Below are 16187 nucleotides of genomic sequence, written 5' to 3'. Positions count from 1 at the left end.
TGTGCACCTGAAACTAATATGACACTATATGTCAACTATACTTAAATAATAAAATTTGTTTAAAAAAGGGAAAATGGAAATTTTATTTAGGACATTGATTATGACAACAGTTCTGTTCTTATTCATTAAAGATTTAGTCATAAAGATTGGTGAGAATACAAGTGAGATGACAGATTGTGTCCCTACCCTCAAGCAGCTTACCTCATAAAATAATCTCTGCTACAGTCTTTAAGTATAAGCTGTGGCAAGTGCTAGAGAAGAAAAGAACAAAATGCTATAGGACCATGTATTAGGAGAACCACATTTAGTCTGCGGGGAGGGGTGGAGTTTAAAAAGGCTGCCTTAAGGCAGACCTAGAACAGTAACTGGCACATGGAAAATATTCAGTGAATATATTAAGTGAATGAATTTATTAATTTAAATGAAGTTGGAGGTCACTTTCAAAGATGTTTTTTCTAAGCTTGGGGAAGAAGAAGCTTCAAAAAAATCCCATGTGGCTAGAACTCACATGGTAAATTTCCCACTCTTCCCAAAGCACCTAGTAAAGAATTCAATTGTTCATTGAATTAAATCAAATAGCTTCTTCCCTCTCAAATAACCATACAATGAAGTAGAACATTCCACATAAGATAATTTAAAAAGTTTTATCTACTTAGATAAGCTCCACATGAGCACAAAAATTTGTCTGTTGTCCCAATGGCTGTCTGCAAATAGTAGCTGCTCAACAAATACTAGTTTGTTGCCAACAGATCTGAAACTAACCAAAACATTCTGAAAAAAATATCAGATAATGAACTCTTCTTTCAGCATTTATGTACATCTTTCCAAATCTGGGTTAATGCTCCTAAGAAAAGGAAAGTTAAGATCCACTGGTTAATATAAAAATGTCTTATTTGTTTTTTTGTTCTGCATGATAATCACATTTCAGTTTAAGAGCTTCTTGAAAGCTGCTGTTATGTAAAAATACTGGCTTAGGTTGGGCTCCTGCTAGGAAAACTAAGATATAAAAATTCACATCCACTTCTGAAATTCAGCACTATATCTCTTAACAGCACTAATGATAGTAATAAACTAAGGAGACCTCCTTAGTAATAAACTAAGGAGACCAGTTTTTTAAATCTGAGAAATGAAAATATAGCCCATGTATTATGAACCCAGGAAAAATACTTCAAAGTTACTGAAGCATTACATATATAACAGATGCAAGAAAAAAGGAGACCTTTATTATTTTTTAAAGAACCAAAAATCACAACACAATAAAACAATCTACACTAAGTACACCAACGTTAGGCTGAAATAGCTACTGTTTTAATTAACTATATCAATTCTGGGGGAAACAGTCACAGCCACAGCAATAACAACATTAAAAACAAACACATGGAGAAAATTTGGAACCAGCCTACGGTATGGAAAGGAAAAGACCTGAAGAAGGCATTCATGTAGAATGGCTACAGTTATTCAGAAGCTCAAAGGTCAGCTGTTTTCTTCCCAAGGGTCCTACACAATGGTGCTCCCAGGTAAACTGTTGTCTTATAAACATTTTTGATGGGAATGGAATTAGAAGAAAAAGCTTTCATTTAGGGAAGATATTTCATTTTAGGGTTCCTATCTGTCCCCTCAAATATTTTGTTTTTAAGATTTTTATTTATTTATTTGAGAGAGAGTGAAACGAGAGACATCACAGAGGGAGAGGGAGAAGGACAGCGGACTTGCCACTGAATGGGGAGCCTGAAGTGGGGTTTGATCCCAGGACCCTGAGCCGAAGGCAGACATTTACTGACTGAGCCACCCAGGCATCCCTCAAATATCTATTTCCACTCTACGTGGACATCACCTTATTTTCCATTCCACTGGGTGTGGCCATGTGACCCACAATGGCCAATAGAGGATAAGAAAGTATCTCATGGCAGTGGTGCCCACATAATCTACTTCCAAGAACTGTACAGAGCAGCAAACTATCCCTTTTCCAACTTTAGGCTTGACACTGTTAGGATTTTCTCTAAGTAAATCAAACTAAAACTCAAAATATAGTCATCATTTTCCAGCCACACCATCTCCTCTTCCTGATTTCTATATTTCTATTAATGGTACTAAAATCACACTTAAGCTCAAAACCCTGGAGTTTAATTTTTCTCAATTTCTTCTTCCTTCCTCCTCTCCCCTAACACACAATTTGATCATCAGTGCCGCACCCTCAAGCCCTCTTACAATTTAATCTTTTATTTTTATTTCAACAGCTGCTACTGTAATTCAGGTTCTCCTTGGGCAGTTAGCTATAAAAGCCTCCTAACTGGAATGCCTGCTTCGAGGCTTGTCTCTGCATTAAGCATGATGTTTATTTGATGAAATTTTGCTAACTTCCTCCTAAACACTCGGCATTGTGTTGGGTTCTCATAATACATCCCACTCGAGTTCTGACATGGTCAACACCCTGCTGAAAACCCTTCAATAGCCATCAAGTGTCACCTCACTGGGCACCAATATATTTGCACATTCTGGTGTCTCCTTACCTTTGCAGACCTTTATCCTCCTCGTCCCCTACCTGTGCCCATCTCTTCAGTAAAGACCAGTCCCTCCATTTCCCTTGAGACTTTGTTCATTCTCTTCTCTCTCCCTCTGGAAGAACTTCCTTAACATTCTCCTCAAAAATGGTGAATACACTAAATTCACTTTTAATAATTAAAATGAAATATCTTTTTGATGTTTTCATTATATTCTGGTTGCATAGAGAATAAGTATTTCTTCCTTAAAGGCTCCTAAGACCAGCTGAGGATTTAACAAGAAAACATTTAAAGCCTGGTCTTACAGAGATGTGAATTTTTTTTTTAATAATCTTTTTACTATTTAATTATGACTTAATTATTGAAGACCTCAAGTTACAGATAAAAATCCTATAAAAACAATTATGCTTTACTATATCTAGTTCATAGAAGAATGGGGATTCTACTTATGGCAGACATGGATATAGGCAGATTAGTAATAAAATATCACCATAGCAATTTAGGTAATAACATCTTGGATTTCTGATGTTTCCATGCCATCCATTACTTTAAAATGTTTCACACCAATGTCTCATTTTTAAGAGCAATATACTGTTCTCCGATATCTTAATTTATTTGTTTCTAATAGTGAAAGGGGCACATCCAATGGGAAGTATGTCTCTCACATGAAGACTAGTGTGAGCTCCATTAGTGTAGTGATTACTGCTTTTTTCCCTCAAAATCACCAATATCAAAATTCACGAGGCCTCTCTGTTCATTGTGAGGTGCCCTAGGTCCCAACTCTGACCCACAAACTCAGAAACTCTAAGGATGAGGACCATATTTAAACAGCTCTCCAGATACTTTTTATGTAGTTTAATTTTGAGAACTGCTGTCCTAGCTAGAGGTGGATTGCTTGCTTATGGGCAAATATAAATTTTATTGGATACAACAGGCACTTAATAAAGCCTTAACAAAATGCTGGGCTTCCTCTTGCCCACTATGACTGCCCAACTCATCCTCAAAAAAAAAAAAAAAAGGAAGAGAGAACTTTGAAGAACTGTCAAAGAAAGTATTGTACAGTTATGGGGAGTTTGACACTGGCCTCTCACACAAGCTTCCTGTGTGTAAATCCCAAGCATGCAACTTACTATTTTAGTGAATTTGGACACCTTCCTTTTCTGTGCCTAGATTTCCCTATCTGAATTATGGGGAGAAGAACAATACCAATGACCTGCAAATAGGTAGTCAGTGTATGTAAAGCAATTGTAAGAGTATACAGTGCTAGCTGTTAAGATTATTTTAAAGCTAATATATATAATACTATTGGTATTGAGACTCCCTTGTAACCTAACTATAGGCGAATATAGTAACTTTTTTCTGAACTTAAGCCTAACCACATTCAGTGAGTTTTAAACAACAACAAACTCCCCCAAACCAAAATGCTTTCAAATTAACCACTGTCTCAAGAAAATAAAGCTTTCAGAATCTGGCTACGTGGCTCTGTATTTGGTCACATTTTCAAAACAAGGGGGTTTTCAGTAAGGTGTTGGGGCAGAACAAATTTGTTCAGTGTCTATGGTGGAAATAAGGGATTCCTTCAGCCTAATCCAAACAGAAATCCTACTGGTTCACAGAAGATAAACATGAAAAGACAATCAAACCTTCAGCTCAGACTCTCACTTTTCCTCCTGCTTCTCTGCATTTCTCACCTCTAGGGACTCAGGACAGACCGCCAGCAGATGCCCTCTGCCCTGGCCCTATGAGGGAGAATTGTTGCATTAGATGCAGTGGCTAACTCTAATTCGTAAACCGCATTTCCCATCGGCAGTTCCCATGATCGGGTTTAACACCTTCAGTGAAGCTGTATTCACAATCACAGGATTATGAGGACTGCATCAAGCAATGTAAGAGAAGTTACAAAAAGAAACTCTGAAAGGTGACTGGAAGTCAGGTACCCTCCTTTGGTCCCAAATGCCAGAAACTGGAAGAGACAGCCCAGAGGCTGACTCGATGGTCACATGGAGAGATATGAAGAGGGAACTGGCCTAAGTTTTCCATGAATATGATCAAGGTACTTTGTAAAACCAGAGATTTGAAATGTTGACTGTTCTATTTTTTTCATGACAATAGCAAGTCACTATTTTCAATTAATTCAGATTATTTCTAGTTCACTCTTAACAGTATCATAAACTAAAAAATTACTCTGGTAACAGTCACAAGCTAATGGGAACTGAATGAACTACAAGGCACTTAAAATCTTAACCTTTGTAAATATAAAAGTTAAGCTGAAAATGTTTTCCCTATGGCCAAAATGTGTAGCAAATACAATCAAACATACACGGTAAGTTCACTGAATTATCTACTCAGAGTTTAACAGCTGCTAAAGATTGTGTTAATTGTAACTCTTTACAGTCTATATTTTATGAATAATAGTAATAAGATATAGTTTATATGTCTTTGACTTTCTGTAAGGGTAAAAATTACAAATTATGTAAGCTACAGAGACACTAGTATTTTAAAAGCTTGTTTTACCAGGGCAAATTAATCTTAGAAAGAGAAGATAATGGTTATTTTAGCATCAGCGTTGTATAAAGTTTCAAATTCTTGCGTGACTCTAATAACAAACTTATAAAAATGTGCAAGAAGATAAAACAAACATTTACTTTTTAGCATTTCAGGAAGCATGTAAGTGGGCTAGAAGAAGATAAAAATTTTGGTGCTTGCTAGTCAAGGCTTAATTACCAGGCTTCCTAGAGAGCCCCTTACAAATATTACCCATGTCTATCTAATGTTGCTTATGAAGGTGCTTTGCAGTGATTACAGAGAAAGTTATGGGCCATCAGGATTTGCAGAAATTCGGATTCCTGTGCTGCCCAGATGGGTGAAGCATTTCCTACAATGTGGCTGGACATACCACATATGGTCCCAAAGGGATTGTGCTAAGATGGCACAGTTTAAATATGGTTTATGACATCTGAACACAGACAGTGAACTGAGTTGTTGGGGCGCCCTGAGCACCACTCAATGCAGTAGAATCACCGTGCAAAAGCAGACACGAGCTCTCTTCCACTTACTTTGCTCAGCATTCTCTATTCTATCGATCAAATATTTGCATCTATCTGTTTTTGCTTTTTCTTCAAGGTGCTATGGAAATAGACGTAAATCAGGTGTAATTCATACTCTCAAGTGGCTTACAGGATAGGAGGAGAGAGAAAGGTAAAGAATGACCAGAGAGAATGTTCGCTGCTGGTGACTAACATACGTAACTGACAGAGTGGGGAAAAAGGATAGTGCGGTTCCTCCTCCTCCTCCTCCTCCTTCGTCTTCTTCTTCTTCTTCTTTTTAAAGATTTACTTATTTATACTGGGAGGAGAGAGAGAGAGAGCATGCATGGGGCGTGGAGAAGGGCACTGGGAGAGAGAAAGAGAATCTCAAGCAGACTCCCCACTGAGTATGGAGCTGACACAGGGCTCCATCTCACGGCCCTGAGAGCATGACCTGAGCCAAAGCCAAGAGTCAGCTGCTTAACTGACTGAGCCACCTGGGTCCCCCCAGTGTGGTCACTCGTATCTCTGGAGATGAAAAGCAGGAATTCCAGGACTCACATTATACGGAATGGAATGAAGGATGTGAATCTCAAGAAGCCTGGTAGGTGGGAATAGATGAAGTAAGAAGGGTATGTGCTGAGCACAGCAGCAGAAGACAGCCAGACAAAGCTGGGGAGCAGCAAGAAATCCAGGTCAGTGAGGCCCTGGGTGCTGGTAGTCAAGAGAGGAAGCAGCTCAGAGCAGAGAGAAGGGATTCTAGATACAACTTCGTTCAAATGAGAGAACAACTGCTATATTGTTAATCATATATTCCATAGCTCACAGAATCTGGAATTAAGATCCAGCACGCATCCCTTAAAGCTCGTCAGAAAGTAGTATGTATTAGTGTTAGTATAAATGCCATAAATGACCAAATAAAGAGACCAAATGTATTATTTTTCAGTACGGATATATCCAACCATTTTTTTCTTAAGGCTAAAAAAGTGCTTTTCTTTTTTGTTGTTGTTGTTGTTTGTTTTTGTTTTGTTTTGTTTTTTAGAGTTTTTTTTAATTTTTTTTAATTTTTATTTATTTATTGGACAGAGAGATCACAAGCAGGCAGAGAGGCAGGCAGAGAGAGAGGAGGAAGCAGGCTCCCCGCTGAGCAGAGAGCCCAATGCAGGGCTCGATCCCAGCACCCTGGGATCATGACCTGAGCCAAAGGCAGAAGCTTAAACCACTGAGCCACCCAGGCGCCCCTACTTTTCTGTTTTTAAAAATAAAAAACTAACATTTTTAAAAACACACACAACTATGTATGCAAGGTTACTTCTAATAAACAAAGAAAAATTGCAATTCTCCATTTAGGATTACTGTTTCTAAAAGGAGATCGCTAGAAGCACCAGCACATTTATGTTGAGATGTCATTTGCCTTAGAGAGGTGTTTAGTATGGATGGCACTATATCTGAGAAAGTAGCTTTTTTAAGGAAAAAGACAGGCTGAAACATTTTCTACTTGAATGAAGAAGTAGTAAAGACGGATTAGATTCTATGTAATTTAGGTTCTGTAACTAGAAAACAACCTGAAACTGAAAGAAAATTCTTCTTCTTAACGTCTATGTTTTTAAAGATGGTTTCTGTATCTCCAGGAGCTCTAGCAGTCTGTAAGTACCAAAAGAGTTTCACATGCCTTACATACAGGCTTCTGAAATGACATAGATGATTACTCTGTTTTTTGCAGCATTTTCTTTCTTTCTCTTTTTCTTTCTTTCTTTCTTTTTTTAGATTTTATTTATTTGACAAAGAGAGTGATCACAAGTAGGCAGAGAGGCAGGCAGAGAGAAAGGGAGGAAGCAGGCTCCCCACCGAGCAGAGAGCCCGATGCTCCATGCTTGGCTAGATCATCCCAGGACCCAGGGATCATGACCTGAGCAGAAGGCAGAAGCTTAACTCACTGAGCCACCCAGGCGCCCCTTTTGCAGCATTTTCAATCCTACCATTACAAAGATTAAAAACAAAACAAAACAATAATGTATGAAACGTGTACTCCAGAAATATGAATCCGTAACTCAGCTTGCACTCACATAATTCTCATTTGGGCCCATGTATTCTGCCGTAACTGTTATTTTGTTTGAAATACAGAAGTCAGGTGGTCTTGGTTTGGGATATTTTACATTTCCCAACAACAAAGAATCTATAAGCCACTTAAGAATAGTAGTTGCTGAAAATTCTTAAAGATTTTATGACTAGTGAATAATGCTTGTTATGAATTGCTGCTAAAGTTGGGTGCTTCTGCCTAGGATATCGAACATGGTTCTGCCTCCAACCAGTTTAGAGAACTTTTGTGGGTCACACAGTTCTCATTATCCTTTCTCGTATTTCTTCACCATTCGTTTCTCTCTTTCTACGTCATGCAGTTATCACTACTTGTAGTTCCAACACCAAAGTGCCCAGATCAGCAAGCAAAAGTGTTATTTTAATTTTATTTATTTATTTCTTCATGTATCTGGGGCAGTTCCAATGTAGGCCTTATGAGCTGCTGAGACATGTTTTTTGGTTTTTTTTTTTTTTTTTTCAGTGTAGTCGGACAATGACCTGCAGTAGGTCTGAGAGGCAATGCAGAAGTTTCTATTTTTACCGTGACCCAAAAGATTCCTGGGCCCATTAAAGTTTGAGAAGTAATGCTCTCTCCCCACACACAAACTTTCGTGGCATATAGAAAAGATCATATTAAGATCATCTTCACGTATTTTGAAAGACTAGTGAATTATTTAGAAGGGAAAGATCAAAGCCTATTTTTCTCAGCGATAGAATACTTGTACTGACACTACTACTGGTAAATTAACTTTCAAAGGAAAGTTATGGCTTTGCTTTGGTATACCCATCAAACAGATCAGCATGTAATAATACAGCTATGTGATTCCTAGTGTCATGCCAATTCCTCTCCTCATGTTCTATAAATATTATGCTAAAGTAGTTTCTCCATTTAACAAAAGTTTTGTTAGAATAAGCTGTTCAAATATAATCAAATATTACGGTTCGAATGAAAGGTTTAGCAGATGACATAAGACCCGGTTTTATATAATATATTATTATATTTACCATGTTTACGTTACTATATTCTAGATTCAGAACATCTTTTTTTTTTAAGATTTATTTATTTATTTATTTGAGCGAGCGAGAGAGAGCGAGCGAGCAGGGGGAGAAGCAGAGCGGGAGAGGGAGAGAGAATCTTCAAGTAGATTCCTCGCTAAGTACAGAGTCTGACATGGGACTCCACATGGGGTTCAACCCCAGGACCCTATGATCATGACCTAAGCTGAAATCCAGAGTGGGCCGCTTAACCAACTGCCCACGCAGATGTCCCTAGATTCAGAACATCTTGAGGAAAGTGCTGCCTTTCTTCTTGTGCTGAGCACAGTAGAGCCCGCAGAGGAGATAGTCATTCAGTAAATGTTTGTTGAATGGATGAATAAATGACTGGCTGCAAATGTATTATATATGCATTCTAGAAAGTATGTATACGCATAAGACAAATCAATTCAGAAATTTAAAAAAATAATATTTTACTGTATGTATCTATCAAAGAAAAATAATGAATATAAAAGAGTTATCTTTAAAAATCAATAACAAATAGTCATCTTCAGAACTTAGTCAGTTAGCAAAGTACACAGAAGAATTAAATACGGTTATACATTTTCATATAAGATAATCCAAGACATATTCCCATAATTACACAAAGTGGTTATTTCTAATACATCAGTCAGAAAGAGAAACTGACATTCCAAGATGATAATGAACTAGTCAATGTTCAATGTGGTGGCTCTTTGTTAGTTGGGAAAAAAAAGTAGGTAAGGAATACAAGGTCAGAAAAACTTGAAAATGGGGAAAAAAGGGTTTTGTTTAACTGTATTTATTGCACTAACCCTTTAAATCCAAAACCAATGATAAACATTGTGGTGCTTTCAATAATTGCCTGCTGAGTGTGTAAATTTAAAATGGCAATTTCAATTTTTATTTCACCTAGACAAGGAAGAAAATAGAATTGAATACTAATTAGTGTATGTGTGTCGTACACCTGAAAGATTAGGGGAATACTGTGCTCATTATAAGTGAGTTTAAGCAAAGCACTCAAATGTTTCATTTGAAGTACTGAATATAAACAAAAGAATTAAGTGACAAGGGAAATTAATAATGCTCAGACAGAAAATTGGGTACATGAGTAGACTTCCTAGAGCCTCTTAGATATGATTTTCCTTTAAGAAAAGGATACATTTTTTTCTTTTAAACAAGTAACTTGGAAAATAAGATGTTATGAAAGAATACAGTAATATAATATAATAACTTGAACATAATCTCAGAATACTTATTAAAATGACAATTGAGAGTTTTCAGTTCTCCCTCCATTTTACACAAGACTTTTTCATTTAATATAAAAGCCTTTTTATTTACTTATATTGCTTTTCTCTGAGAGTTCATTATCATCTTCAGACTAAAAGCAAAATAATAGCAATAAAAAATAATGATAGATCTCTTAAAAATAAAAGAGGTATTAAATTATTCTACTTAAAAAATAAATTATTCTACTTAAGTTTACAAAGTTATATTTAACCTAAATTTCTCTAAGAGTCAACCAATGTCCTGTTCCACTGAGACTATTTTTACCTATAACTATTGGGATAAAGGGAACTTAAAGTTAATTTGTACTTTGAAAGGCAGAATGATGTGCAAGTTAAGGAGGCAATAAACTGGGACAAAGTAAGAGAAAAGTCAGGACATGAAACATTAATAAGGTGTTTCTTAGAGAAAATTACGCAAAAGTATGTTATTTATGGTGTATTGAAACATGGCTATGACTAAATCTTGCAAACATAATTTGCCAAACAGAAACCCCGACGCAAGCTTGCGACATCGTCTCAAGCCGTTCTGCAACTTCTGCTACGAATCTTAATTTCCAGAGTTTTATCATGATTGCCACCCCACAAATCACAACAGTCCACTATGGTGATTTAAAAAAATGGTCTCTGCTGTGATTTTTAACAATAAAAGATACCCATTTTTTTGTTGTTCTGCAGCTATTTAAAACCTTAATTTTATCTTCATTACTCTGGGATTGGAACTGTGTAGATATATCATGTCCACTCTCTGGAATTCTCTTTGTGCACAATGGCATAGATTCGAAAAATCAAGCGTAATTTAAGAAGCAATTTCTGCAAATGCATGCAAAACTAAATGCATAAAACAAAACAGTATCAGGTAACCACCTGGAGCCATATAGATAAAAGAAATGTATATAGGCAGGATATGTAAAAATTCATAAGAAACCTGAATAAAAGAAATATCTGAAGGAGACCTTAGCCCAGTTCCTAAGGTAAGGAAGTCATGTTACTTGGCCATAAATCAGTTTCTCATTCTATTAAAGTCCTGTAAGGCAATCCCTGTACATTGCACCTAATAACTTCAAATCATGGATTTCCACATTAAAAATTACCCCTGACTCAAAATATATTGTAAACAAAAACAGCTCAACTATTTAAATCAAAATTCTGTAACAGTTCCCTGGAATAAGCCCCAAATATTTTAGTATGTATGAATCTTCATACATACTTAACTCACACACTTAATCAGAACACGTTCCTCTATACACAAGTCATGAATTTCCATACGATGGTCCTCAGATTCTCACCTGGTGCCTTTGATTGTGCTGTTCCATGGACTTTTTTTCTCTATAGAAAGCCATTTTCCAAGGCCCACCTAAAATACTATTCTCCCTTAAGTTTTTTACATGATAATTATGTCTTCCACTAATCCCATCACACACTGGGCTTTCCTTCTCTTCAGCACACATCAATGTCTTGTTAGATGTTACTAATGTGCTCTCCCTAACAGAGGTATAATCTTTCACAGAAATTATGGTTTAATCACCTTTTCTGTCCCCATAATATGTAGTTTACTATCTCACTTCAGCGAAGGCACCAAAAAGCGTTTAACTGGATTAAATAGAAGTTTCTGGTATTACTACCATCCAACCCATTTTAGGGAAATCACTTACTATCTTGGTATATCATGTTTTTTTTTTCTGTTTAAAAAAAAAGCTGGCTGATGGTAATAAATGAAACAGCATGAACTGATACACTCTCAACTACTGAAAGAAGGTACTGATGGCATTTTAGGGATTCTCATAATCTATTGTATACTTTACATGCTTTGCGCATGTGAAACCAATTCTGAGACAGAGAAAGAAAAGACGCAATTTTTACTTTCTTCAAGGGTCAGCAGTTGCTGTTAAATGTTAAGTACTAATGAACACATGGCATACGTAAAAAACCTCATTCTTTGATATGTACCTTAAAACAGACATATTTGCAGCCCAAGAACTTCAACATTTTTGACCCTGTTAATGCACTTTTCAGTCAATGTACAGATATCCCACAGTTTCAGATTTTATACCCAATTTGGACTCAACTAAATCATCCTGCCCTCTGACCATGAAGAGAGAAGTCACACTTGGGGCTCTGACTTGTATTCTTTCTGAAATGATTCTGGTCATTCCTTGGCATTCACCTTGTCCTATCCCATGTGTTACCTGAATCCATGGCCATCGGTCATTTTCTGCAGCTGTCCATGCATTGATAAGCCCCTTCTTATTGAGACGCGCATAGTAGGGATACCACTTCTGGAGTCCGAAGAGAGCTCGGTGGGTAGAGGAAGCTGTGATTTGCTGATTTGATATGATTCCACCTTCAATTCCCAATGGGCCCGAGCACTCTGGTAACAAATTAGGAAAAGATGTGAATATATATCAGAAAAAATTCACTTTCAGAATGTGGCTATTAGGTTTGATAGGAGATATTTTTAAAATAAATTTAATTTGTACCATTATGCCTTGCAAGTGACACCTACTTTACAGACCTGTCATTGACCTCCACATGAAGAAAATAATTCTTTCTCCTCATGACACTCTTCCTCCTTTGCTTTGAGTGTGGCACCACAACAGATAACCGCCATCTGCATTACGATTCTACATTACTCACTGTCATCCCTTGGCTGCTGAGCACATTAACGGAAGTATAATGCCTTAAAGGGCCTATCTCATATTTTATGCTTTCAGAAATTAGCATACCTCCTAAATTGTAAACCCTCAATAAATATCCTTGATCCAATAAATATCCTTGATCTTGATCGGCCTGCATCTGAGTTTCATGTCAAAATCATTTTTATATTGACTTAGCATTTCTCTTTACTATAATTTTTTTGACTTAAATTTTTATAAACATTATGTATGCTTCCAACAAAAAGAGCAAAGTGCAAATCTGTCAACATTTGATAATAACATTTGATAATAATAACTTAGAACATCTTATAAGTAATAGAAAATGTGTAGACAAAATATATTTATAAAGTAAGCAGGTAAACTCCCTGACATTGTACATAACTTATGTACACTAATAAGTAAATCAAGATATTAAAATATTTACATTTCTAATATTTTAAATTCAAAATTCACAACTATACATATAGGTATTTTCACTTACATTTTGATTCTCTTTTTAAAATATTTCTTTATATTTGCAACTTGGAAACTGAAGAAAAATTTCTTAATTAAATTTTTAAATTCTAACAGTAAGGCATAATACAATTCTAATATGTTCTCTGATACCAAATTTTATCAGATTTTAAAATTAAAAATGAAGGCAAATGCATCTAAAAAGTAAGTATATTTTTATATATCTTTGAATTTCTTCTTTCATAAAATTTCACCACAAACTACATTAAATTCAATTTTGAAAATTCAGAATAAGTAATGTTATGACAAAATGAAAAGTAATACCTAGTTATCTTAATTTCAGTTATACATACAATACTCAGCTTTTTGTCATATTCAATTTGTATAACATGATAATCTCATTATAAAATATGCTATACTAACTTATCACAATTCCTAAAAATATGAAAGGAGCATAGCTGCCGTTATGAATTGTCAGTATATATGTAAGTCAACTTGATCAGTGATGGTCACCAAGCATATTTTGGGCTTTAATTAATATTGAAGCCCAACATTTGTCAGTAATTAAATGTTTACACTTAGATTGAGGATAGAAATACGAAAGAAAGAATTTTTCACTTGTATTATAATACTTTGAGAACTTACAAAGATGTTTCTCCTTGGTAAACATTCTATCATTAACCGTAAACATGCTTCTCTTTTCTATCCCATGCTCAGAGAATAAGTAGCTCTAAACACATTACCTACTAATATTTCTCCAAGGCTTTAAAATCTTGAAACACTTTTTATAAAACAGATGGAAATGTGTGGATAAGTAATCATCTTTATCAGACTTTATTAGTAAAGATGGCATCAATAAAGAAAAAATTCCATCTTTGTAACTAATAACTGATATATCATTTACCTTTAGGTCAATGTACTATATCACTTTGAAGTCATTAAATTAAGAAGCCATTCATTTTTAGAATTGGATTTACTTATTAGTTCACTGTTTAGAATTAGAATTGCAGTACTAGGATAGATAATAATCTGATTTTCATGTTTCAGAAAAATTAACCACCAAAACTTAGATGTTGAGCCTTTGGATTCTTCTTTTGCTTTCCATTTTAAACTTTAAGATCTTTACAGACTTCATAAAAGCAGTAGGAGACTTTCATGATGATACTTTGATTTTAGACAACCACAGGAGGCTAGCTTTTTAAGAATATTGCCTTTAAAGGAGTCTCAAGCATCCTTGTCCCTGATTTGTGCAATGTTTGGATGGGGAAAATGCAGCAGGCAAAAAGATCATTTACTGCAGGCCAGTCAGTAGAACAGCAGAGAGAGAGATCCAGGTTTAATTTGACTTAATTTAGTTTAATGTATTAATTAAACTACATGATAGCTTTAGAAAGAACTTTATACCACTTAGGTGCATACTTCCAAAGACCTTATGCTGAACTGGACATTCTTTCCAAATCTGTAACCATTTTAAGCAAGAGAGATTAGACCTCAAGCCACACTATTCAGTAAGTCTACTTCATTGGTACTCCACCTACCAATCTCTACTTTTAACTAACATGTCAGCAAACACAGTGGCCAGGAACTGCTGCACTATCAGGTAAGTCAAATACCAATGAACAATTAAAACACGTATTTGTGTGTATATACACATACATATATCTTTTTTACTCTGCCATAAGACTCCCAATCTTTATTATGCCTGCATTACGCATTCACTGAAATGAAACATAATCCAAAAAATATAAAGTGACGTTATATTTTTATAGGGCTTCGCAGCTTACAAGCTATTTTTACATGAGCGACCTTATTGCTATGATGTCAAATTTATCAGTATTTCTTTTCTCAGCCTTCGGTCCTACATTTTTTAAAAAATAAATTTTTACAACTCACTTACATACTGTATCCTGCCAATGAGTAAAGCCCACGAAAGGCAACATGACTATGTGTGGAGTTCTTGAACGAAGCATGCATCTTTGAAGTATCGGTTTACTTCCTTACCAGCTAGTGGCCCTCAGTTTTTCTTGTTTTAAATGTTGGGGTTATATTTGCAATGACGTGGATGGAACTAGAGTATATTATGTGAAGCGAACTAAGTCAGAGAAAGACAAGTACCATATGATTTCACTCATGTGTGGAATTTAAGAAACAAAGAGATGAACATCGGGGAAGGAAAAAAGAGAGAAGGGAAGCAAACCATAAGAGGCTCTTAACAATAGAGAACAAACTAAGGGTTGATAGAGGGAGTTGGGTGGGGAATGGGCTAAGTGGGTGATGAGCATTCAGGATGGCACTTGTTCCGAAGAGCTCTGGGTGTTGTATGTAAGTGATGAACCAGTGAATTCTACTCCTGAAACCAACAGTGCACTGTATGTTAACACACTAGGTTTTAAATAAAAAATTGAAAAAAAATAAAATAAAAATTGGGGTTACGATGACACCTTAATTCAACAGCTATGAGGTAAAAAGTGCTCTTCCTCTGTAACTATAAATTGTTAAAAAAGAATGAGCTTGGTTCTGTACAACCACTCGCATGTTAGAGCAGACTATGGAGGTGATCCTAGATCTTTAGCTTCTCTGGAATAGGCTCTGAGTCGTACACACTGTTACATCCTTAGGTGTCCATAGTGGTTTGCACATAGAAAGGGTTTAAAGGACATGTGATGCATGTTAGTATTTGGGGCTATTTTTTTTTTTTTTCTAAACAGTGAACTAACAAGCCAATCCAAGGCTGTTACTGCATGTCACACTCAAAGTTGTCACAACAGCAGCTCTTCTTCACTAATCATCTGGATCACAATCAAATGGGTGTCATCATAATTAAAAGTTCAAAATCCAATTTCCTTTTGCCTGTGCTATCTGCTTCCCCAATGTCCTATTAAGTTCAACAGTTATAAAAACTAATGAAGGAGTTGCAATTCAGAATGCAAATGATTATACACCTAAGATTAAGTGACCTTAAGCCGTGAACAATAAGATGCTTAAAAGGAAGACAATATGGAGATAAATGTTGTCATCACTATCAACAAACAGGGGATAAATATGAAATATTAATTGATGAACAACATATTAGATGAACATTCGCAAGTCTGAAAAGAGCATTCACAAGTATTTTCTCACATCATCAAAATAAGACTACAAGAAGAAAAGGGTTACCACACTTACTTAATC

General features: G+C 35.8%; 1 protein-coding gene across 3 annotated transcripts in view; it reads right to left on the bottom strand.

Annotated features, from left to right (window-relative positions):
- EDIL3 (EGF like repeats and discoidin domains 3) overlaps positions 1-16187 on the bottom strand; it is a 404801-nt gene that overhangs the window by 130195 nt on the left and 258419 nt on the right. For all 3 annotated transcript variants that reach the window (XM_045074412.1, XM_004759122.3, XM_004759121.3), the window contains one exon: positions 12096-12277. In XM_045074412.1, the coding sequence (XP_044930347.1) occupies positions 12096-12277 (182 nt within the window). The remainder of the gene's footprint in view (positions 1-12095; positions 12278-16187) is intronic.

Source organism: Mustela putorius, unplaced genomic scaffold (genome assembly GCF_011764305.1).
Source record: "Mustela putorius furo isolate JIRA1106 unplaced genomic scaffold, ASM1176430v1.1 tig00537350_pilon_pilon_pilon, whole genome shotgun sequence".
In the NCBI taxonomy this organism is placed as follows: Eukaryota; Metazoa; Chordata; class Mammalia; order Carnivora; family Mustelidae; genus Mustela; species Mustela putorius.
The sequence above is the reverse complement of the archived record's forward strand: the minus strand, read 5'-3'. Positions and strand labels throughout refer to the sequence as shown.